Consider the following 23136-nt stretch of genomic DNA (forward strand, 5'->3'; position numbering starts at 1 on the left):
GGCTCCAGGCCCCTTGCAGGACTGCTCACCTGGGCTCTGTCACCCCACCAGGGGTTCAGAATCACTTCTTCTCATTTTCATTTGCATACGTTGGACCAGGCCTTTCTTATAGGCACTCCATTTTCTCCTGCGTCTTGATTGCTTGTTCCTTCCTTTTTGCAGAGAAGAAGCCCCTGCCCTGACCCTATCTCATCCCTGTTACCCTCTATGTATGGCTTGGACTCCATCCATCCTTCTCAAGGCTCAGACCAGGGGCTCCACAGTTGGACCAGAACTTCCTGGCACAGACTTTTGTTATTCCTGCATTTCTGATCACCTTTCTTTTTTGCCACTGCATCTTGGATTTACTCCAGTCATTGTGTCATTTTGGTACCTTGGGCTTTCTTGTTCATGCTGAGGCTTTTGTTTCAGGGCAGTGGGCTGTCTGTTCACGTGTGAGACTAGCGAGGCTGGTGTGGAGCAGGCATGGCTGGGATTTGAGGACTGACAGGCTGTGCTGCAGGGCAGCTGCTGAGAGCCCCCGGAGGCCAGCATCATGTTGGTTACTAGGGGCAACCAACACCCAGAGACCTCAATGCCTATGTTCCAGATGAGGAAGCTGAGACCCAGGGGGCAAGTGGCTTGTCCAAGGTCACATGGCAAATTGGTGGCCAGAACCCAGGTCCTCTGAGTCAAGAATCCAGGTCCCTCCACTGGACTGCTTTGGTTGGAGCCACCCTGGAGAACTGGGCTTCCTAAACACACGGACCAGTCTGTAAAGCTCTCACAAGGGGACTCGTGACCTTGGTCACAGACACCCCTGCTCCTCGGTGCTAACCTTCCTTCCTTGGCTTTCCTCTGCTCCATCCACAACTGCCCTTCCCAGCAAGCTCATGCTCTGAGGTTTCAGAACAAAAACAACCTCCAGGACTATTTGACTAGAGAATACAGGCCAGAAATCCACTGTGGGACCTTCACACTGAAGAGATTTTGTTGATTTTCTTGCCTTGAACAATCCAGTCTTACAATTAACTGGAGATCCGAGCCTCCACGTGTGTGGGAGAAGGGCTATGGGCTGGAACCATTTGCAAAGGGGCTGCTGGTCTTTGGGGGCCGGTGGGCGGGCTCACAGGCCAGCTTTGAGGGGACTCGGCCTCATTTCATGACCTGGAACTTTTGTCTCCTCTACACGTCAGGCACTTTCCCACAGGCAGCCCCATGGGTTCCCCTTTTAATGTCGAATCGCAGAACTTTAGTGCAGAGTGGACTTCTGTCCTGTCCCTTCATTGTAGAGGCAGGGGATAGGGGGTCCACGTGGGACTGGGCCAGGCCACTCAGTGGCTTTCTTGGGGGGGCACTGTTGGTGTTTGGGGCAGGTTGTATTAGTCAGGGTCCTCCGGAGAAACAGAATCGGTAGGATATATATACAGAGAGAGGGAGTGGGGAGTGGGGGGAGGAGGAGAGAGAGAGAGAGGGACTATTTTAAGGAATTGGCTCCTGAGATTGTGGGGCTGGACCGTCTGAAGTTTGCAGGGCAGGCTGGCAGGCTGGACATTCCGGCAGGAGTTGATGTAGCAGTTGTGAGCCCAAAGGCAGTCTGGAGACAAAATTCCTTCCTCTTCTGGGAACCTTATCTTAAGATAAGGCCTTCGATTGATTTGATGAGGCCCACCCACATTAGGGAGGGTCATCTATTGAGTTAAATGTTAATCTCATCTGAAAAGTACCTTCGCAGCAACATCTAGATGGTGTTTGACCACACAACTGGGCACCATGGCCCAGCCAAGCTGATACAGAAAATTTAACGATTGCAACGATTCTGTGTGTGCAGTTGTGGGACATTTGGCATCCCTGGTCCCTGCCCACTCAGCACCATAATGTCCCCAGACCTGTGACAACCAAAGACAAGTCCCCTCTCTACTTCTGAATGAGCCCTGGATCAGGGGTGAGGGGGGTCTCCTATGAGAACCTCTTAGGGAAGGTGGTGAGAGAGCCGAAATTTCCCTGAGACCCTTAGCCAGTGCCTCAGGCACCAGGCTCCATGAGCATCTAGCTTTTCTGCTCAACTGGGGGTTAATGTCTTGAGCCTAGGGAATGCCTCCTCGCCCGTGTCCTCCAGAGCACATGGCCACAATAGCGGCCTTCGAAACCGGCCCAGAAATCAGATATTTCTGTAATAATTAAAGATCATTTGGGGTCCAGCTCCCGGGGACGTTATGTGGTTAAAACAGAGCTGTTTCATTTCATCCCCAAGTGTGAGACCGTGATATTAGGAATTCTAATGTGACCGAGTCCCTGCTGACCCCAGCTCCTGTCCTTTAGGAAGCCTGATGCCCGCAACTCAGAGGCAGTGTGGATAATGGGGGGGCCTGCTGCTTAACCCTTGATATTTACCAACCTTGGTCAGTTCGTCAATCCCCAGTCCCAAATTTGCTAAAGTAAATGCTACGCCCTTTTCATAGAGCTGTCATGCATAAAAACTGCCACTGTGTTCCCTCGTTCCTAGCCCCCCAGTGAGCCCTGCAGCAGGTGGCTGCCAGCACACTGGGGGTGCTCTGAGGACAAGCCTGTGACAGTCTCATCCCCTTTCTTTCCCAGTCCAGCTTGCCTTGGTCTGGAGACCCAAATAAGTCCAGGGATGGTTCTGTACCCTTGTGTACACCCAGGAGAAGCGAACGCTTGACCCTCCAGCCCTGGCAGTTGGGGTCCAGCTGGATGACACCTGGAGTGGGGAGGAGGAGGAGACGCGGTCATTGGCACAGGGATTTCAGCCCCTCCTGCGTGGCTGGATGCTCCTGTCCCCCCTCTGACCTGGACCGCCCTCACCACCTCCTGCCCCATCCAAAGGGGAGGGGAGGCCAGCGAGACAGGGAAAGAAGACAGAGGGTTTGGGACCACAGTGGCAAGTAACCCCCAAGTCACAGAGACCATAATAAGCTGATATGAATGGAGCGTTTTTATATGTCAGCCCCTGCATCGGGCTCTTTGTGTAGACTGTCTCACATACCTCCCCTGCACGTGCCCGTTCCCCCTCACGATCACACAAGCCCCACGTCCATATGAGGCTTAACTGGGTAAAAAGCCACTTCAAATGTCTATCTCTAAACTCAGAGTCATACAAGGACACGGTTCACACAGGTATTTCACCCTAGTATTTGTGCATTGTTTTTGTAAAGTCATGTCTTTTTTCATGATATGATTTGGTTATCACTGTAGTAGGTATCTGAGTGCCTATTAGTTACTCATTTTTACTGATGGGAGGATTATAGGTCTAAGATATAGTACCGACAAGCTCACAGTCTTGTAGGAGGTACAGGTGTAATAAATATAATGTAATGTGCAGCTCTAAGGTGAGATGGCTTATCGACCAAGTCTCTACTGTTCTGAATCCTGCCTCTGAACATAGAAAGTGCTGTTTACCCTAAGAGGATTCCCTAAGTCACTGATTGAATCAGTGAGTTCTCCTAGAAGCATTTATTAGGCTGAAGAAAACATTTTCTTTTGAACAATGCTTCCTCTCATTGGTATAATTCTATAGAGGTGGCCAAAGGATTTTATATCATCTAATTTTTTCCTCACAACAACCTTATGGGTTGGGTAGAAAAAGAATTATCCTCACCCCATTTTACAAATGAAGGAAGTTGCAAGGCTACTGAGGTAGATTCTGGGCAAGAACTTCTGCTCCTTGGCCAGAGATTCATTTATTCATCTACTCATCCATCCACCCATCCACTCACCCATCCACCATCCATCCATCCACCCATCCATCCATCCATCCACCCATCCATCCATCCATCCATCCACCTACCTATCCACTCATCCACCCATCCATCCATCCATCCATCTATCCACCCACCACCCGGCCACCCACCTATCCATTGCCAGGCCCAGGGCTAAGTGCTGGAGGACAGAGGTGGCTCCGGCTCTCAAAGAACTCCCGGTCTGGAAGGTTGTTTGGATCCTGTAGGTTATGGTGGTGGCTTATGTTCTCCTCGACATTTCAAGATTAGTTTCTTCCCTCACGAACAATCTGGGGACAAGCAAAGGCACCTGGTAGCAAACTCCTTCAGCTTGGGTTGGGTGGTTGGTACACCTGCAAGTGATAGACACAGGGAAGAGCACTGACGTCCCACAAATTCCTGAACGTCCCTATACGAAGTGCTGAGTAGTAGTATTTTGGTGCCTAAGCCTCCGGGCAGTCACGGGGAGAGGATTTCTGGTTTCCCTCTGGATGCTAAGAGGTAGCAAATCTTCTTTTGATGGATTAATGGATCTAAATGTCATGAGGGCTCCTGATTTACAGCCTACATTCTCATCTGCCCTCCGTAGCCTGGCAGAACCTTAGAGAAAAGTTCTTGAGCAGCAGGGTCAAGTGAAGGATGTTCTTTTAAAGCAAGAGGAGAACGTTGTGACAACACAGGAATGATGTCATGAAGGAAGACCCCTGACATGTTCAGCAACCAGGAGGAGGATCCGCAGCTGGGACCCCACCTGCTCAAGTTCCAACTTTCAACCAGACACCAGCCACAAAGAGCCCTCCCCTCCGCTGAGGGTGTGCAATAAACATGCCCCATACAGATTTGCCACCACGGTGGGGGGGGGCTGCTGCCTCTGTGGGATCAGAGGAGCATCAGGAGGACACTCTCTCTGCCCCAGTATCTTCCTACTGGCCCACCCCTATGCCTGGGTGGTCCCCGTTAGCTGTCAGTTCATTTGAGTTAAAGCAATGAGGGTGCTAGAGATTCCTGCAGAAACCAAGGAAACCAAGGAGGAGGGGGTGGCGGCGGCAGCAGTGCCTTCCCCATGCCCACCCCATGATGGTTCCACTTCCCAGACAGCCTTGCTCTCTGACAGCTGGGTAGGAGCTGGGCCTTAGGGAGCTGGTACATAGGACAGGTCACTTGTTTAAATTGTGGTAAGATATTTATAACATAAGATTTTCCATTTTCACCATGTTTAAGTGTACAGTCAGTGGCATTGAGCACATTCGTGTTGTGCAACAAACACCACCATCCGGCGCCAGAACTTTGACATCATCCCAAATTAGAACTCTGTGCCCATTACACAATAGATCCCCATTCCCGCTCCCCAGGCCCTGGAAGCCCCCATCCTCCTTTCTGTCTCTGTGAATTTGACTCCTCTAGGGACCTCATATAAGCGGAATCGTACAGTATTTGTCCTGTTGTGAGTGGCTGATGTCACTGAGCATAATGTCCTCAAGGTTCATCCATGTTGCAGCCTGTGTCAGAATTTCCTTCCTTTTACTGCTGAATAATATTCCCTTGAATGGATGGACCACACATTGTTTATCTATTCATCTATTGATGGACACTTGGGTTGCTTCTACATTTGGGTGGTTGTGAGTGATGCCGACATGAACCTGGGGGTACAAGCATCTGTTCAGGACAGAGCACTTGTGATGGGAGCCAGAGGGCAAGGGGTGGAGGAAAAGGTCACCAGAGCTGCCCGGCTGCAGTGGGGGCTCTGCCTTCTCCAAAGTGACCTGCCTCTGGCTTGATCATCGCTCACCCTGTGAAGTTCCTCAGTTGTGTGGACACACTGAGTGCCAAGACCAATCTTCTCCATAAGTGGTGTCTCCCCCAGCATCCCAAGGAGGGAGGGAGATGCAGGGGAGACTCGAGAGCTATCGCAACCTAGCTGACAGGCAGCCGAATCCAGGACTGACTACCCTTGTTCTGGATTGTTTCAGTGGCCAAGCCCACCCACTGCCTGGTGAAGAGGGGCAAAGCTGGCACAGCAGAAATGTCACTGTCCAATGACAATGATATCGACAAGGCAATGCCATCCTCATCAAGGTGAGTTTCTTCATCAGAACCAGTCAGTGAGTTGCTCATAAAAGTAATGGAGAGACCTCAGAGGCCTGCCCCTGGAAGTGTGGTGTTGCAGTGTCTGTATTGATCAGCTACTGGCCCAATAACGATGCATAACAAGCCAGCCCAACTCATGGCTTCACATGGCAGCACTGACTCTCCTGGATTTGGGGGTGGCTGGGGGCTGCCTCACGCAGCATCTTGGCTCTCTCATCCTCCTCGGGTGGGTGGCCTCACTGGGGTGGCTTCTTGTTTTGGAGAAAGAGGCGAACAAGGGGGAGAGTCTACCCCCCAGTATGTTCACAGCCCCTGCTTTTGCTGCTCCACTAGTGTCTCACTGGCCAAATCAAGTCTCAAGGCCAAGCCTGAAGTCCAGGGTCAGGGAAGCACGTTCTGCCTCTGTGGGAAGAGCTGCAGGTCACTTGACAGAGGATGGGGACACAGAGAGGGGTGAAGACTGGGGGAAAATCTGCCACCTCTCCAGAACGTTCCAACAAAAGCTGGATGGCCACCGCTCTTGGGTTCCCCTCTGGCCCTGGAAGGTAGGTTTATTTGTTTCCACTGTAAGGTGCTCTGATTGATGCCAGTCCCCAAATCCTGTGACTCTTAATCAATGCCTGATGAATCATACACATGCAAACAAAATTCATTCTCTGCCAAGATAATCCTGAGGGCCTCCAGTGTCTCTCCTTTATTCCCAAAGCCCATGCAAATGCATCTTTTTTGTTCCAGACTTACTGGGAAGTAAAAGATTTTGTCTGCGGGCTGATGGGTATTAGCAGAGCTATATGGGGCTTGAGTGGAAATGCGGAATTTGTGTGGATCAGCCCGAGCTGTGTTGGCAGGGTCTGGGAGGAAGAAGTGGCATGCTGAAATTCTGCCCAAGTTGTGGCTGTCATCTGCCTTGAATGCCAGACTCGCTCTTTTTGGTGTGTGTGTGTGTGTGTGTTTGTGTGTGTGTGTGTGTGTGTGTGTGTTTGTGTGTGTGGCTATGGATCATGCTGTAAAGTTTCCTTGCTCTTGGCTGTTTCCGAGAAGGGCCTGGATTACTGAAGAAAATCCAGCTTATGTGTCCAAGGACAAAACAGGCTGTTTATCTTTGGCTCGTACATGCTTCTCACATCTCCTGAGGTTTGTCTCTAAGTAGGATTTATGTCTCCCCATATGGAAGGTAAAAAACAAGAGGCCAGCATTGAGTTTGCAAGAGGCAATGCAGCCAGCACATGGCTTGCCATATGCTTAATGTGGATTTAAGAAAAGAGAGGGGTTTTAAAAAATTATTAAAAATGGCAATTTTGAAAATCTGCCCTAATGTTATTAAGTGATCTTGACATGGAATGTGTGTGGCTGGAACCTTCTGATGGGATTTGGGAGCTGGGCTGCAGCGGGGGGCTGGGGACACATTCCTGAGGTGCCCTTGCCCCTTTGTGGAGCTCAGGTACATGAAGGGGAGACTCAAGTCTTCAGAGATGACTGTGCACAGAGCTGTGGTTCTCAACCAGGGGTACATTTGGCAAATGCAAGAGCCATTTTTGGGTTGTCACAATTGAGAGGAGGGAAGTGCTTCTAGCATCTAGTTGTTAGAGGCTGGGATACTGCTAAACATCCTACGGTGCACAGAACACTCCACAACAGAGAATCATCTGACACCTGCTACAACATGGATGAAACTTGAGGACATTATGCTCGGTGAAATAAGCCAGACGCAGAAGAACAAACACTGTCTGATTCCACTTATATGATGTCCCTAGAGCAGTCCAATCCATAGAGACAGAAAGTAGGAGGGTGGGTGCCAGGGGCTGAGAGGAGGCGGGAATGGGGAGTCAGTGTTTAACGGGGACAGAGTTTCAGTTTGGGAAGTTAAAAAAGTTCTGGAGATGATGGTGGTGAGGTTGTCTAACAATGTGAATGTACTTAATGCTCCTAAACTACACACTTACAAATGGTTAAAAGTGTTACATGCATTTACCACAATGTTTAAAAAATGCTGAAATATAAACAAAACAGAATCATTTGCCTAAAATGTCAGTAGTGCTGAGGCTGAGGAACGCTGGCCTGAGTGGTGTGGGGACAGGTTGGTGCTGACTCGCCTGAGTAGCTGTGACAGTGCTGGGGTAAATGCAGCCATTTCACACGTGTCACCCAATGTCATAACGTACAGAACAGCAGTTGTCCAAAGTCCCTCCCTCTGTCCCCCCTATACCTACAGTCCCTGCCCCAAATCACAGCAAGGAGGCCCCACATCCCCCAGGAGCCTCAAATGAGCTCACAAACCAGGTGGTCACACAGAGGATTGTCATCCCTCCTGGTTGTCCTGCTGTGGTTTTATATCACCTGCCTCTGCTCTCAGCCTCGAGGGAGAGCCTATGACTGTGCCCATGTGCTTCCTGGACACACCCAAGTTGCTTTTTGGGGAATGACCCCCTCAACACTATGCCACAATGTGTCACCAGGGCCCCCAAGCAGCCCTGCTTACGCCCAGAGTCTCCAGAGTCCCCCAGTCCCAGCTCCTGCAGCTGGTACCCTGCCCCATGTAACTGTTTGGGCCCAGCTTCACTCCAGACAGCTAGGAGCATGTACGTGCCAGCGCTCTATCATCTCCTCTGGTCCCTGAGTCAAACTCTTCCCACCTTCCTTAGTTTCTATCAGCATCTGGGGAGGAGAGACCCAGGGTGGGAGCACCTCACAGCCCGGTTGACTCTCAGTCTGTGTGCCTGGCTCTACCACTCTCTTTTTTTTTTTTTTTTTTTTAGTTTTTATTTTTATTTATTTATTTATTTTTTTACATCTTTATTGGAGTATAATTGCTTAACAATGGTGTGTTAGTTTCTGCTTTATAACAAAATGAATCAGTTATACATATACATATGTTCTCATATCCCCTCCCTCTTGCGTCTCCCTCCCACCCTCCCTATCCCACCCCTCCAGGCAGTCACAAAGCACCGAGCTCATCTCCCTGTGCTATGCGGCTGCTTCCCACTAGCTATCTACCTTACATTTGGTCTACCACTCTCTTCCACAGGCCCACACACAGGGTGGTGTCAGGGTCAAGGTGAAGGGTTCCAAAGTCCAACTTGTCTTTTTGGAAAGTAAATTGGCTCACAAGAAATTTGGCCTTCTCACTGGATCTCATTACCTTTGTGATCTAACCAAGTGCTGGGGGCGGGGGGGATTGCATGGTAATTGTGGCTACGGTGAAAGGCTAAAGGAAAATGGGAATTACAGACCCATTTGGGGGTTCTGACTTTGATTATGTTGTCAACCTTGGACCATTTTAAGTCAGTGATGCAGCCTCTGGTTCTAGAAATGAGTTTCTGAGTTGGCCTAGGGCCCTCCTCGTGTCTCTCATCATAAAATTCTTTTTCATCCAGTGGAAATCAGGTTGACAGTTACACCTTTTTTCCCCCCCCATTTCAAGCTCACTCTCTCAACCCTATGCTCTGATGAGAGCTGGGCTCTCAGAAGCCCCTGGAAAGCCCTCCTCAGGCTTACTTGGGAGTGGGTGGTGCCCACGGGAGCAGAGAAGGGGGACCATCCCTCTGGGGATGCTGTGAAGGGGGCGGTCGTGCTGCAGGGAGAACCGTGGCCCCGCGTCCCAGCTGCCCCAGCTGCCCCACCTACCTCTCTGGGGAACAGGGATTGAAAGATGCATAAAAATTCAAACCATACTCGAAATAAATGAAAGGAAAATATATATCTCAGAAGGAGATAACCATAGCAATCACTTTCACTCAAAGGTAATAAAAATATGTATCGTAAACATGAACTCAGAGATTGGAGGCTGCACGCTCCGCCACCGGAGAGAGCACATTCCGAGAAAAGGCAGAGACTTTCAGAGTCACTCTTGACAGATCCCTCTGATTAAAAACCCGAGAAGGGAAAATATGGGAGGAAGATGGAGAGTTATGAGGGGAAAATAACGACCAAAACTATGACAAAAATTGAGAATACAAATTATATTTACAAATTTCCCCCTGGCTGACATTCTGCCTGGAATGTGACCACATGTCATAAGGTGGCTGGTATGAATAATTCACAGGGGCCGGGGTTATTCTGGACTGAGCACAGAGTGTTCTGACGTGTGGTGGCACCGACGGCCTCGTGGATGTCTTACTCCGAGTGTCTGCTGCCACGTTCATCCCCTGCAACCATCGGTCCGAACCGCCACTGTGACAAGCAAACCAGACAAGCCTCTTCCAGCCTCAGCAGCTGGGCTGTCTGCAGAAAGCCATCCAGGCTCCTTGCTGGAAACATTAGTTTCAGATGGAGAAATGGAAATTTCAGTCCTCTCTGCCTTTTTTGCTTTCTGTAAGAAGAGAGCTATGATCTCGGCTAGTTAAATGTTTCTCCATCCCTGCCTGGGTGGTGTCCTGTGATGGCCACTCCCAGCTCAGCAAACACCCTCCAGTTCCCAGGTCCGCCCTGAGGACTCCACACACACTGGCCCAGTTCCTGTCTGTCCCCAGCCCTTGGTCCTGACTGCCCACCATCCTTCAGTTGTAATGGATGACCAACCTGAGTCCTGAGTACCTTGTGCACTTTCTGTGTCCTTCCTTACCAAAACGCAAATGAGATGCCGCTGTTCACTTATCGAATTTGCAGAAATCAAGATAATAAAACTCAGGAAGAAAACCAAAATACTCTTACTTGATTTGGGGAGGATGATACCGGTACTCTGCTGGTCCATAGGCAAATTGGAATGAGCTTTTTGGAAGCAATGTGAGAATGTCTCAAGAACCTTTAAAAAGTTCATTCTCTTTGTTTTTCTTATGGGTTGAATTGTGTCTCCCAGAGACATACATCCAGGTCCTGAGCCCGTGAGTGTGACCTTATTTAGAAATAGGGTCTTTGCAGATGTCAGTTAAGATGATTTACTGTAGGCCCTTAATCCGATATGACTGGAGTTCTTGTAAGAAGAGGAGAGACACAGAGACACAAGGGGAAAGCGCTATGTAGTGATAGAAGCAGAGGCTGGAGTTACGCGGGGCAAGCAGAGAGACAGAGGATTGCGTGTTACACCAGAGGCTAACAGACATGGGACAGCTTTTCTCCTGGAGCCTTCGGAGGGAGCTCCACCTATTCACACCTTGATTTCAGACTTCTGGCCTCTAGAACTGTGAGATGATACATTTCTGTTGCTTTAAGCCCTCCGGTTTGTAGTACTTTGTTACAGCAGCCCTGGGAAACAAATATAGCCTTTTTTTTTTTTTTTTTTTTTTTTTTTTTGCAGTACGCGGGCCTCTCACTGTTGTGGCCTCCCCCGTTGTGGAGCACAGGCTCCGGACACGCAGGCTGAGCAGCCATGGCTCACGGGCCCAGCCGCTCCGCGGCATGTGGGATCTTCCCGGACCGGGGCACGAACCCGTGTCCCCTGCATCGGCAGGCAGACTCTCAACCACTGCGCCACCAGGGAAGCCCAATATAGCCTTTTTTGACTAATTTTTAGGAAGAAATCTTATAGCTCCTTTTTTTTTTTTGGCGACACTGCTCGGCATGCGGGATCTTAGTTCCCTAACCAGGGATCAAACCCATGCCCCCTGCAGTGGAAGCACAGATTATCAACCACTGGACCTCCAGGGAAGTCCCTATAGCTCCTTATTTACCAAATGTATTGCATTTCCTCCCAGGCACATACACCACATTTCCCAGTCTCCCTTGCAGTTAGTTGTGGCACATGACCGAGTTTGGCCAGTGGAACGCGGCCAGAAGTGACGTAAGCCACAGGCCTGGCCAATAGAAACCTGGATTCCCTTCCCAGCTGCTCCCTCTGGCTGGGAGCAGACACCTAGCTAAGGACCCCGAGTCCTGGGGGGTGGTGGGACCCACAAGATGGAAAGAGATCATCCCAAACACCTGTATTGAGCTCACCTGTTGTGTGGGTGAACAATGGCCTTTTGCTGAGACTTTGTGGGGGGGGGGTCCAGAACTTAGCCTAGCTTGACTAATACAAGGAAGTAATCAGAGATAGATAAAAGCCAAGATTCAGGGGCCAAGATGTTCCTATGCCCCATTTTACTCACTTGGGGGTTCAAAATAAAGTCACTTTTCTTTTCATAATCAGGTCAGCATGGCCCCAAGTCTTTGTCCTTTGAATCCTTGGGCGGCCATTCTTCTTGGGGTGGCATTGGGGATTTCTCAGGTACTCCCCAGGTCTGCCCCTCCCCACTGCTTCCTGCCTCCAAGGAGTCAGCTGTAGTGTAGGCAGATAGGGTAGGGGGTCCCGGGAGAAAGAGAACCAGGCATTCATCGCTTTCTTGGCACAAGAGAATCCATTTCAGGTCTAAACCATTTTGTGATCTGAGCCTGGCCACAGTGCTTGCCCTTGCACAAGAATAGACTTCAGTAGTTAATGATTTTAAGGGAAGAAGAGAAGGTAAGAAGAAACAGCTATTACCAGACCAGGGAAATAACCATACTGGAAACAATAAATCAATTGTAAAGGTAAAGATTAGCCTGGAGTACATTCCTGAGCTGTTTTGCAGGATCCAAGCCCCCTTGAGTGCTCGAGTGCTGGACCACCAGATTAACTAGAGCCTACGGAATGATGATGTTGACTTTGGCTGACCCTCGTGACTTCCATCAACTAAAGCTCGGACTCTGTCGACCTTTGCCCCAATTCTATGCTGAGTTCTCCTCTGCTTCAGCCCCTTCATGAATATGCATGTACCCTTAGCTTAAAACTTCCCCAGTTTTGCTGCTCCGGGAGACACTGCTTTGGGAAAGATCCCCAGTGTTCTCCTTACTTGTTGCAAGAAATAAATCCTTCCTTCTCCTGCTCTTGTGCATTGTGTGTTTTGGCTCGATACCCACCAAGAGGCAAACCCAGTTTTCGGGTAACAGTAGCTGCTGTGGCCCTAACGTGTGGTCATTGTGCCTGTGCCTGGTGTTCATCGGAGCAGGGCAGCCCTGCTCATCTGAGTCACTCAACCAATACTTCCGGTGTGTCTGCCACCCTACCAGGCTCTGTGATCCCTGTGGGGCAGAATCAGAAGACGTGGTCCCTGTCTTCACGGAGTTTCTACCTAGGTGGGGAAAGGGACATCAAAATAAACACTGGTTTGGACTTCCCTGGTGGCACAGTGGTTAAGAATCTGCCTGCCAATGCAGGGGACACGGGTTTGAGCCCTGGTCCGGGAAGATCCCACATGCCGTGGAGCAACTAAGCCTGTGTGCCACAACTACTGAGCCTGTGCTCTAGAGCCCACAAGCCACAACTACTGAGCCCACGTGCCACAACTACTGAAGCCCGTGCGCCTAGAGCCTGTGCTCCACAACAAGAGAAGCCACCGCAGTGAGAAGCCCGCGCACCACAACAAAGAGTAGCCCTTGCTCGTCACAACTAGAGGAAGCCCGTGCGCAGCAACGAAGACCCAATGCAGTCATAAATAAATAAATAGATTGATTAATTAATAAATAAATAAATAAAAAATAAACACTGGTTTGATTAGAACTACTCCGTATGCTGTGAGTAGAAAGTATAGGGTCCCATGAGAGAGGGTAAAGGTAGGGTGATTGTAGTTTATCATCCAAACCAGGACATTTGGGGAATGTAAGAGGGTACTGTTAATAATATGTCCAGGCAGAAGGTACAGCTGGGGCTGCCCCAGGAAACCAGGACATCCGGTTACCCGGAGAGACTTAATCCAGCCCACCACGAGCCTTCTTTGGCCAGCTTGCTCCCAGCTTTGAACCAGCCCTCACCCGCAGCTATGCGTAGATGGCACAGCCTGGACATGTCACCACAACAGCACGTTTCCCCAAGACTGGACCTAATCACGCTTTTCAGGAAGCCATGTCACTGCCTCCATGCTGGCACTGGCAGGCTGGAAACAAGCCCCTGGGTGCGCTTAACACAGTGGTTAAGATCTCAGACCTCAAGGCCGTGGGTCCCCCACTTCCCAGCACTGGGAGCACCTGGGGGCTCCAGGCTGCTGCCGGCTACCACCCCTGACATTCTAATGGTGCAGCCTGGGCATCAGGTCTTTAAAGCCTCACGGGTGATTCTGATGTATCAAAATTTGAGAAACTGCTGGTTTGAATCCTGGTTCCACCACTCATTAGCTGTGTAGCTTGGCAAGTTCCTTAATCTGTCTGTGCCTTAGCCTCCTTATCTGTAAAATGGGAGCAATAGGTGTGTTGTAGGCATTGAGTTAATACATGTGAAGTGCTTAGAACAGGGTCTGGTCCATAGGAAGTAAGATATATTAGCCATCATTATTACACTAATTATTTTAATAAGTACTAAATCGAACACTTAAGAACCTTCCAAAGGCTCCACAAGCAGGCTTAAGGTCCCTCGGGATATTTTTGGAAATGAACTGGAGGGTGTTTGCCTTATGTCTTTGTAACCAAAGGTCTAGCCTGTTGAATTTCATTAAACCAAGTGAAAGTCCTGATTTAAGACAGCAGCCCCAAGGTTTAGCCCACAATAAAAAAGAAATTTTTTTTTAAAATTAAAGTCCTTCTCTATGGGTCACCCCTCCACATTTTTCAGTTACTGTCTGTGCCAGGGATACATGGCAATGGTTAATGATGTTGATTTTCAGAATGCTAGGAAGTGTAGACTCGGAAAAATGCTTCTGCTATGAGAAAAAGGCACAAAATGAAAGGTTTTGTTAAACAGTGTTTATGCAAAATTGAATGATTCTCTTTTGCAAAACCTTACAAATAAGTATGTCCATTTACAATAAATATTTATAACATATACTGGAAGGCTATACAAAGAAATATTAAGAGCAGTTATGTGTGTGCAATAGAATTAAAAGTGTTTCTTCTTTATTTTCAAAATAATGTTTCAGAATAATGTTATTTTTTAATGTAAAAAGCAAATATAATTTTAAATATATACATGCCAGAAAGAAAAGGCAAGAAGGAAATACATAAAATGGAAACAGTAGTTACTCTGGGCTGTGGACTGATGGGTAATTTTTTTTTGACATTGACTTTGACATTTTCCAATTTCCTCCAGCAAATATCTATTACTTTTATTTTTTAAATTTAAGAAAAATTGTCAAAGTACTATGTGATACTGTTTAAAGTGTCAAATATTATTTCTGGGATTATAATGCAGGGGAAGGTGGTGGTCCCTGCCCCCTGCCCCACATCACCCCACCCCTGGAGCAAATGGTCTACACGTTGGGCTGTTTCTTCTAACATTAAGTTCAGCATTTCTGCATAGTGTGTTTCTTTCTTTACTTTTTAAAAATCAGTTTACGATCTGATGCACTGACATCTCCTGTGAAAAATGAGACATTCCACTCTGACCTCTCCCTCCCACCCCAAGTGTAAGGTTTTCATTTGGAAAAAAACAATTTAAATTATTTGAAAAAATGAAATCCACTTTTGAGGCTCAGGCACGCATGCTGTGTTTTCCAAGAAGCCTCTTTAATCTTCCTAGATGGAATTTATTCTTATAGCAGTTTGTTAATAAAAACAACCTTTATTGAATGCTTATTGTGTGCCTGGCACTAGCTGATTTGACACTTATAACATCTCTATGAAACAGAAACTATTAGTTTCCCTATTGTACACATGAAATTGGGGCTGGTGTGTGTTCAGCACCTTTCCCTTGGGTCTCAGGACACAGAAACGCCAGAGTGGGGATTTGAACTTTGGTAGGCATGACTCCCAAGGGCCCAAGGAGGTTCTCATGGCTCCCAGGTCCTAGCCTTAGACATGCCGGTTGGACTTTCGCCCAGCCCTGGCCAGCAGGGAGATCTTGAGAAAGCTATTTAATTGCTCTCTGTCTCAAGTTCCTTACTGGTAAAGTGGATCTAACACAGGAGGCTTAAAGGAGGTTATTAGGAGGATTAAAGGAGTTAATTCTCATGAAAAGGGCTTGGCTCACCACAAACACTATCAGGATTACAATATTTTAGTTACTGGCACATTCTCTAATGCCCCCTGTTAAAGGCAGAGGCAACGGTTGGGTTAGCCTTGGCTCCCCCAGGACCTCGTGCTCACTGAGAACCTGAGAATCATTGATGAGATGTGAATATTACATAAAATAACAAATGGGGAACTTAAAAAGAGACAGTGGTGATATTATTTGTATTTTCATAAAGGTAGAATCTTATTGTAGGCAATACTATTAAAATAAAAGCTTATAAAATTCTATTTGCATATTTTTTATTGGATAACAAATTTTCTCAGTATAGTCTCTATCATAAAAGCTTTCCTTTTTTCCTCTTTTTTTTTTTTTTTGTGGTACGCGGGCCTCTCACTGCCGTGGCCTCTCCCGTTGCGGAGCACAGGCTCCGGACACGCAGGCTCAGCGGCCATGGCTCACCGGCCCAGCCGCTCCGCGGCACGTGGGATCCTCCCGGACGGGGGGGCACAAACCCACGTCCCCCGCATCGGCAGGCAGACTCCCAACCACCTCGCCACCAGGGAAGCCCTCCTCTTTTTTTTTTTTTAATGCACTCTTTTTGCCCTGGGCCTAGACCACATCCCAGTGATTCTACCTCCAGGTTCTAGAGGAGGAAGACAGGGCTCACATTAATGAACTTGTGACTGGGAAAGGTTCTAGTTTTCGTCCCTTCTCTACAAGGGCTGTGGACAGTGGTGTCTGGTTCAGTGAAGCCCGGAGCAGGGAGCACCAGGCCTCCAGACTGATGGGTCAGGGCTCCTGTGCTGCAAGCTGGGCCCAATGGTGACTGGGCCTGAGACACATTTCCTTCCAACTCCATCACTCCTCACCTTGCTCCGAATTCTAGGGTCCCCAGACAGCTCTTCACCACCCTATGCAAAACATCCCCCAGAGTGGGAAGGAAAGGGCCGGGGGTGAAGGATCCACTTCTGTCCCCTTCCTTGTGTGTTTCCTTCTCGTCTGGCTGTTTAAGGCTGAGGCTATGCAAAAATTCTCAATTCTGAAAGGAGAAATGTGGATAGTGGATGAAGTTTATTCAATAAGAGGAATCTTTTACCATAGTCCCCATGCTACTCAGGGGTCACTCCCTTTTTAAAATGGAATAACATTGTTGTTTGTTTGTGCTTCCCAGAACCTTAGTTGCTCAGTGTAAAAATTTGTGCATAAAATAGAAAGATATGCAATAGGAGGTGAAAAGCACATACACAAACACCGCCATATTTTTAGACGGTGGAATGGGCAGAGAGGGAGACGGGCTCGTTTGGGTTCTCAAAGTCAGCGTCTCCAACTGCGGGTGCTGTTACTTCCCTCTCTCTCTTCTCACTTCGCTGTCAACAAAACATCTGACCTGCAGGGGTTGGGGGGTGGCTTGGATTCTGCTAAAAACAGAGTAATGATGCTCAGACAATGGCAAAGTACTTTATTTTTGTTTCTTTTAAGCTAAGCACAGATTTCTCTGGAAAGGGTGGGAACTGGCTGGTCTCCCTGCATGGAAAATAATAGCTCATCGAAGCACCGGTTTTCTTGAGTTGCTTGACCTCCAGGCTTGCTCTTGATTCTTGATGACAAAACACATTCAGGGCCCTTGATTGATTTAGCGGAGAAACTGCAATATTGGAGGATGGAACGCAGCCTGTCCTGCCTGCAAATGGAACGCCTCGGCTGTGATGGTCTTGTGTTTTGAGAGAAGATTAGCCAACAGCTGAGCTTGAAGGCTGTGAAAACCCAGCCTCCTCCTTGGTTCTTCCTGGGCAACGTGCTATGTTCCCAGGGCATCTATTCAGACCCTTTCCCTGCCCCAGTTGTTATCCCAAATTTACCCCTAGATTTACCCCTGACTTCTGTTGTATTTGACCTACACACTCAGGTTTTTTATAATTGTTCTCTGCTCACTTTGCTGTTTCTTTGGCTTCTGGTTGCCAAATAGCCTGAGATTTTGGGCTGGAAGGGGTCTTCTGCTCGACCCTCAGGTTGTAAGAAAAGGTCCCCCCTCTCTGTACAGGAAGATCAAATGTTATTCTGTTGTTTCACATCAGAGCTGGGCCTAAAAGCCCCTTCTCTCTCCCAGCTTCACGTCGGCAGCCTGATGTTTAGCCCCAGCAGGATTTCATTAACACTCTCTCCCCTTCCATAGCTTGAACCAGATCAGGTTTTACGCATTTTTTGAGATTTGTAGAGCTTGTTTTCATGATTAAAGTATCTTATTTAGAGGCTCTGTGGCAAGCAGGAGATGTCCTTGCTTGTGAAGAATTGGAGATATTGGGAATCGGAACGGCAGGCCCAAGTGGCTGGCTGATCACACGCCGTGGTAATGAGATCACCCAGGTGAGAAAAGTTAGCCCTTGAATTTCCAGCCTGTCATTAGTCATCGACGCTCACTGCCTTCTGGAAACCTGGAGCCATGCTTCCAAATGCTTATCTGGGACTTGAATAGAGCCGCTCATGGCACACTGGGAAGAGGTTTCTTTTAGAAGTCGTGATGCTGTGAAATGATTCAAGCCCCTTCTTGAAACTTCAGGTTGGGAGCTGGGCTTTCATCTGCCCATTTCTGGTTTTTACATGAGTCACAGAATTTTGACCCTGAAGTGTCTTTAGAGGTTCATCTTCTTTAAGGTTCTGTTGTCTCAGACGTGGAAACTGAGGACAGAGGAGGGCGGAGGCTCTGGCAATTCTGCAGAAATTGGTGGTGGGCTGGGGACAGAATGTTTTCATCCAACCCTCAGTCCGGGACATGGACTCCAAAGGCCTCTTGGTTCTGGGGTCACATATGTAAAACAGTAGAGGGCGTGTTTTGTTATGTAGTTTGGGGGAGAGGGTGTCTTGTTCTGACGTATTAGATGGAAGATTGGATAGTTGCTTCATAGTATTCATTTGTTCAGTACAAATAGTTGAGGGCCCACCATGGAGCTGGAACAGAATCATTGGGGGAGAATATTGTCTAATATCCTCAACGAGAATATTGTCCAGTATCCCCACATCTGACTGATTTTAAGTTATCATCAGGGTTACCTGATTAAAAAATAGAGGTCCTGAATCCCTGTCCCCCTCTCGCCGTGATTCAGTAGGTCTGGGTGAATATTTATTTTAAAATAGTTTCCCAGGTGATTCCGACAACCTGCCAGTTTTGGGTTCCACTGGTTTCGTTACTACCTTCGCTTAGAATGTCAGAGAGGGTGAGTAGATTTCCCCAGGTGACATACTTCATAGGTGTGGAATCCGAATCTCACACAGATTAAGTGGGTTTTCCCTTGTCACAGGGCTAGTTAGGAATGAATGGGTTTAATGCTGCTGTTTTTCTGTAACTGCTGCTTCCTGCAAGAGTGCCTGGGGACCCTGGCCGTCACTGTTGTGTGCTGCAGGGTGACGGGGCAGAGCCGGAGTTACGCTGCTGCCCTCAGGTGAGAGTGGGGTCTTCTCAGGACCCTGCAGTCCTGAAGCCTCTGCTGGTGACTGTGGGGGATATTTTGTCAACACAGAGAGCAAGGAAAAGGCAGATTTTAGCCTCTATTTCTGTTCTGGTGAATTTGCCCTGAGTTTTAATGGGAGGATTGGGCTCATCAGGATGTAATAACTGAATAAATGTTTATAATGGTAAGATTTAATCCAAGAATTTTAATTAAATGCCTGTGATGTGCTAGGTGAGAATGATCTGGGGTTGCACTATTCACTCGGCTGTTGAAAGGAACACAAATGCCATCAGGATTTTTATATGGGCTGCCACATTGTGTCAAAGCCCTAGGAAACCACACTGAGAAAAAGGGTCTCTCCCAGAGCCCACCCTGAGGTTTTAGATTAGTAAAGCACACAGGGCTGCTAGATCTCACTCCAGCTACAGACGCATCATTGCTGGAATTGTATTGGGCACTCACTATATACCAGATACCTACATGGGTTAGTTTTATCCTTCAAGGTAGGTATTATATTCACCCAGTTTTATAGTTGAGGAAACTGAGGCTGAACTAGTTAAGGGATTGACCAAGGTCACAGACATAGAAAGTGATACAGCTGAGATGCAGATACAGGTGGGCCTGACCTCAAAACCTAAATGCAGAGGGGGAGATGAGCCTCTTTGCCTTCTGCCCGGCTTTATCTAACAGTTACATCTGTGTCTCACTAGACACTATGTTTATTGAAGGCAGGCACCGCATGCTGCTTGGGGTTTTATAATCCCTCCGCACGGGACACAGTTATCCACAAACTGTAAATACACAATGTTTATGGAATACAGCAATAAAGTAACGCAGGAAGCGTGCCACGCATAGAAATCTGTAGCGTTTAGTTGTTTGCACACGAAGCTCTATCAAAATAAGAATAAACCGTACAGAAAATAAGATGGATTAAACAAAAAATTATAATTGTTGAAATTAATTTTTTCATTTAGTGTTCCTTGAAAATAAAAAAGAAAATCTGATTGATACTGTGGAGGATACTACGCCCCCCCCCCAATACTATCTTCTTTTGTAATGTTATCAATTGTTCTTTCTGAAGCTTTTGCTGCTTTTTCAAAATCTGGAAGAAACAACAAGGGGTTGAATCCTTTAATTTCAGAAGCATGTAGATCCATTTGTAATAATAAAAAGCTTTTTTCCAAATAACACAGTTTCATTTATAGGACTGACTTTGATATGATGCATCTATTATACCAATTGCCATAAACTCTAGAAAGCTTAATTGTGGTAACGATGGTAACGGGGAGGCAGGGACGCCTCTCGCTGCCTCCTGGGAAGCATGGCCAGAACGCTCTGAGAAGTTTGGCTTGTTAGCCACGCCGTAGATCGCGCTGCATGCTGGGTCTTGGCAATATGGCGTCCTCCTTAATGTGCTGATGAGAGGAGTTTCACTGTAGCTTCAAACCAGAGGGCAAAACTTCCCAAACCCAATAAGCCCACATTACGCGTTTTCTCCGCGGCTCCGTGTCGCCTGTTTCCCAGGACTCGTTCTCAGGCAGGAGAGAGCCACGGGGCCGGAGGCCAGGACCGGCCCGGCCGCGCGGACCCGGGGCTGAGGAGCCGGCTGCGGGCAAGCACGATGGGCCCGTCCTGGCTCTGGTTGCAGCAGCTCCGGCGAGTGCGAGATCCGCAGGGCTGAAAGTGGCTGTAGGAGACCCGAGGCGCTCTGAACCTCTTCCCCTCGGCCGAAGACCTCAGCCCAGTCGGCAAACCGGCACCAAGAGCGGGCGGCCTGCCTGTCCTCGGATCGGCTGAGGCGTTGGAGGCCGAGAGCAGGGTCATCGTGAGGCCTGGAATCTCGCACGCCTTTGACAGCTCCGCTCGCAGCCCCTCCGGGAACGGACAGCCTCAGAAGCAGCCGGTGGCTTGGGATCTGGGGACGTGTGTGTCTGTGAGGAGCTCCTTGGGTTCCCTCATTTCCCACCGCTCTTCCCACCCCTTCTGACTTCTCGCGCAGAGTTAGAGAGAAGGATCTCAGACTTCTTGCCTCAGCGAGGGTCTCCGCACACTCTCCATCCATTTCTTTTTCTACTTCCCCCTTCTCTGTTTTTTATTTCACCAGTTCTGGTACACACTCGTTTTTAAGGCTGGAGGTTCTCGAGCGCTTGCTGCCCAGGACTCCCCCACCCCCTCCCCCGCTGATGGAATCCGAGATGCTGCAGTCGCCTCTCCTGGGACTCGGGGAGGAAGATGAGGCCGATCTTACTGACTGGAACCTGCCTTTGGCTTTCATGAAAAAGAGGCACTGTGAGAAAATTGAAGGCTCCAAATCTTTAGCTCAGAGCTGGAGGATGAAGGATCGGGTAAGTAGATTGAGCCTGCGTCCCTTAGACCTTGATAGCTTTTACAAGAAAGTTCAGAGCCAGAAATATGTCCTTGGGAGAGCAGCGATATTTTTTCTCAGCCTCATGTTGCAAGTCAACCAAAAAGCACAAACCATTTCAGACTCCATTTTTTTTACTGTAAATGGAAAAGGCTGTTTTGGTTAGTAGTTATTCACTGGATAGTGTTAATTAGATTCAAAGTAAGTTCTAATTCAGACAATGGAAGTTAAGCAAGTTAGAAAATACAGCATTGCAACTATTTACATGCTCTTTGATATACTTTGTACTGTTAAACTTTGTACTGTTAACACTTAGAGGAAAGACGACTTGGGATATAATATTTGTCCCAACGTGGTGAGTCTACTTAGTGGCTCGTTTACTTTTTTTGTCCAAGCTAGGTGGAGTGTAGAAGTCTAATATAGTATGCTGGGAAACAAGATTACTGGCAAATGTTCAGCTAGTCACAAATTAATGCAAAGTTATTTTAAAGTTACAGTGAACTTCATCATAGACTTCTAAACAGTTTGTCTTGAATCAAGACTTTCGTACTTTTATGTGGTGTCGTGATACTGTTAGGTGGAAACAGTTTCTCTAATAGTAGAGTATGATGGGTTGGAACTTGGGTTTGGTAGGGGGTCCTCGTGGTGTTGGAGGGTGGATAGTGACTTAAGAAGCTAGTAGGAAAGAAAACAGTCAATTTTGTTAAACCTGTCCTTAATCAACCACCATCTACTTCCTGGCCTCCAGAGCAAAAGGGTGGGACCGTCTCACCCATACACGCTTATAATTCGTTTTTGGGTTTTTTTTGTGCTTTGTTTTCTCCTTCAAGACTGTCTTTATTGATTTGAACATTTTAGCCTAAGAGGGGTAGTTGGTGGTGTAATGCAGTGTGCTTGCTCTGGGTTTATGGATATGTTTATATAAGATTGTTGTTTTTAGTGTATGATGTTGAACATATATAGGATTACCCTTGTGGTATTTCTAGCTAGTCAGTCACTAGTAACTTGTGCTTCAGTTGTTATTAGGAAAATTTGTTTCATCCAAAAGTAGTTTAGGGACTAAAAAGAGATGGTCATTGGAAGACATTGTATAAAGTATGTCTTACGGACATCTTTAGTACTAATTATATGGCTTAAAGCTTTTGTGGTTCCTATGCATATGTGAAGAGACTTATTTTAAAAGTAACTGTAATCTTTTTTTTTTTTTCCATTCTATTTGGAGGGCTTTTTTTTTTCTTTTCTTTTGAAATGTGGTTCCCTTTGCTACTCTAAACCCATGCTTAAACTGTTCAAAACTGATTGATGGATTTATTTTTGACCTTTTAATTAAAACAATTTGTGAATGATTAACATTCCCTGATAAGCTCTTCATAGGTTATTAAGAGGAAGAAAAGTTCTGGGAGTCTGAGTAATTACTGAGATTTTGACTTAGAAAGATCCAGGGGAGAAAGTTTGCTGTGTCCGACCTTCGCAAGTTGTTTAAAGAAGAAGATCAGCAGCTAACATTTTTAGTTAAGTTTGTGAGAGCTTGGCCTCTGGACATCCTTGTAGTCTCTTTCCCCTGGTTAGACCCTGAGGGGACCTTTTCAGCACACTATGCTAGGATAAAGGGTACAGATCCAAATGATGTGAGAGTTGGAAGGTAACATAAATGAATGAAACAGGCCACATAGAAGGAGAATAATG

At 47.5% G+C, this 23136-nt stretch overlaps 2 protein-coding genes across 3 annotated transcripts in view; both read left to right on the forward strand.

Moving 5' to 3' along the window:
- ENDOV (endonuclease V) overlaps positions 1-12548 on the forward strand; it is a 101601-nt gene extending 89053 nt beyond the window's left edge. Inside the window, exons 10-11 of the mRNA XM_081220632.1 lie at positions 5690-5795; positions 12293-12548. Of these exons, the coding sequence (XP_081076758.1) occupies positions 5690-5795; positions 12293-12341 (155 nt within the window). The 3' untranslated portion in view covers positions 12342-12548. The remainder of the gene's footprint in view (positions 1-5689; positions 5796-12292) is intronic.
- A 7903-nt stretch (positions 12549-20451) lies between these two features.
- Positions 20452-23136, forward strand: part of RPTOR (regulatory associated protein of MTOR complex 1) — a 339460-nt gene continuing 336775 nt past the window's right edge. For both annotated transcript variants that reach the window (XM_081218128.1, XM_081218129.1), the window contains exon 1: positions 20452-21430. In XM_081218128.1, coding sequence (XP_081074254.1) covers positions 21269-21430 — 162 coding nt within the window. In that variant the 5' untranslated portion in view covers positions 20452-21268. The remainder of the gene's footprint in view (positions 21431-23136) is intronic.

The sequence above is a fragment of the Mesoplodon bidens genome (assembly GCF_964165515.1).
Source record: "Mesoplodon bidens genome assembly, chromosome: 19".
Lineage (NCBI taxonomy): Eukaryota > Metazoa > Chordata > Mammalia > Artiodactyla > Ziphiidae > Mesoplodon > Mesoplodon bidens.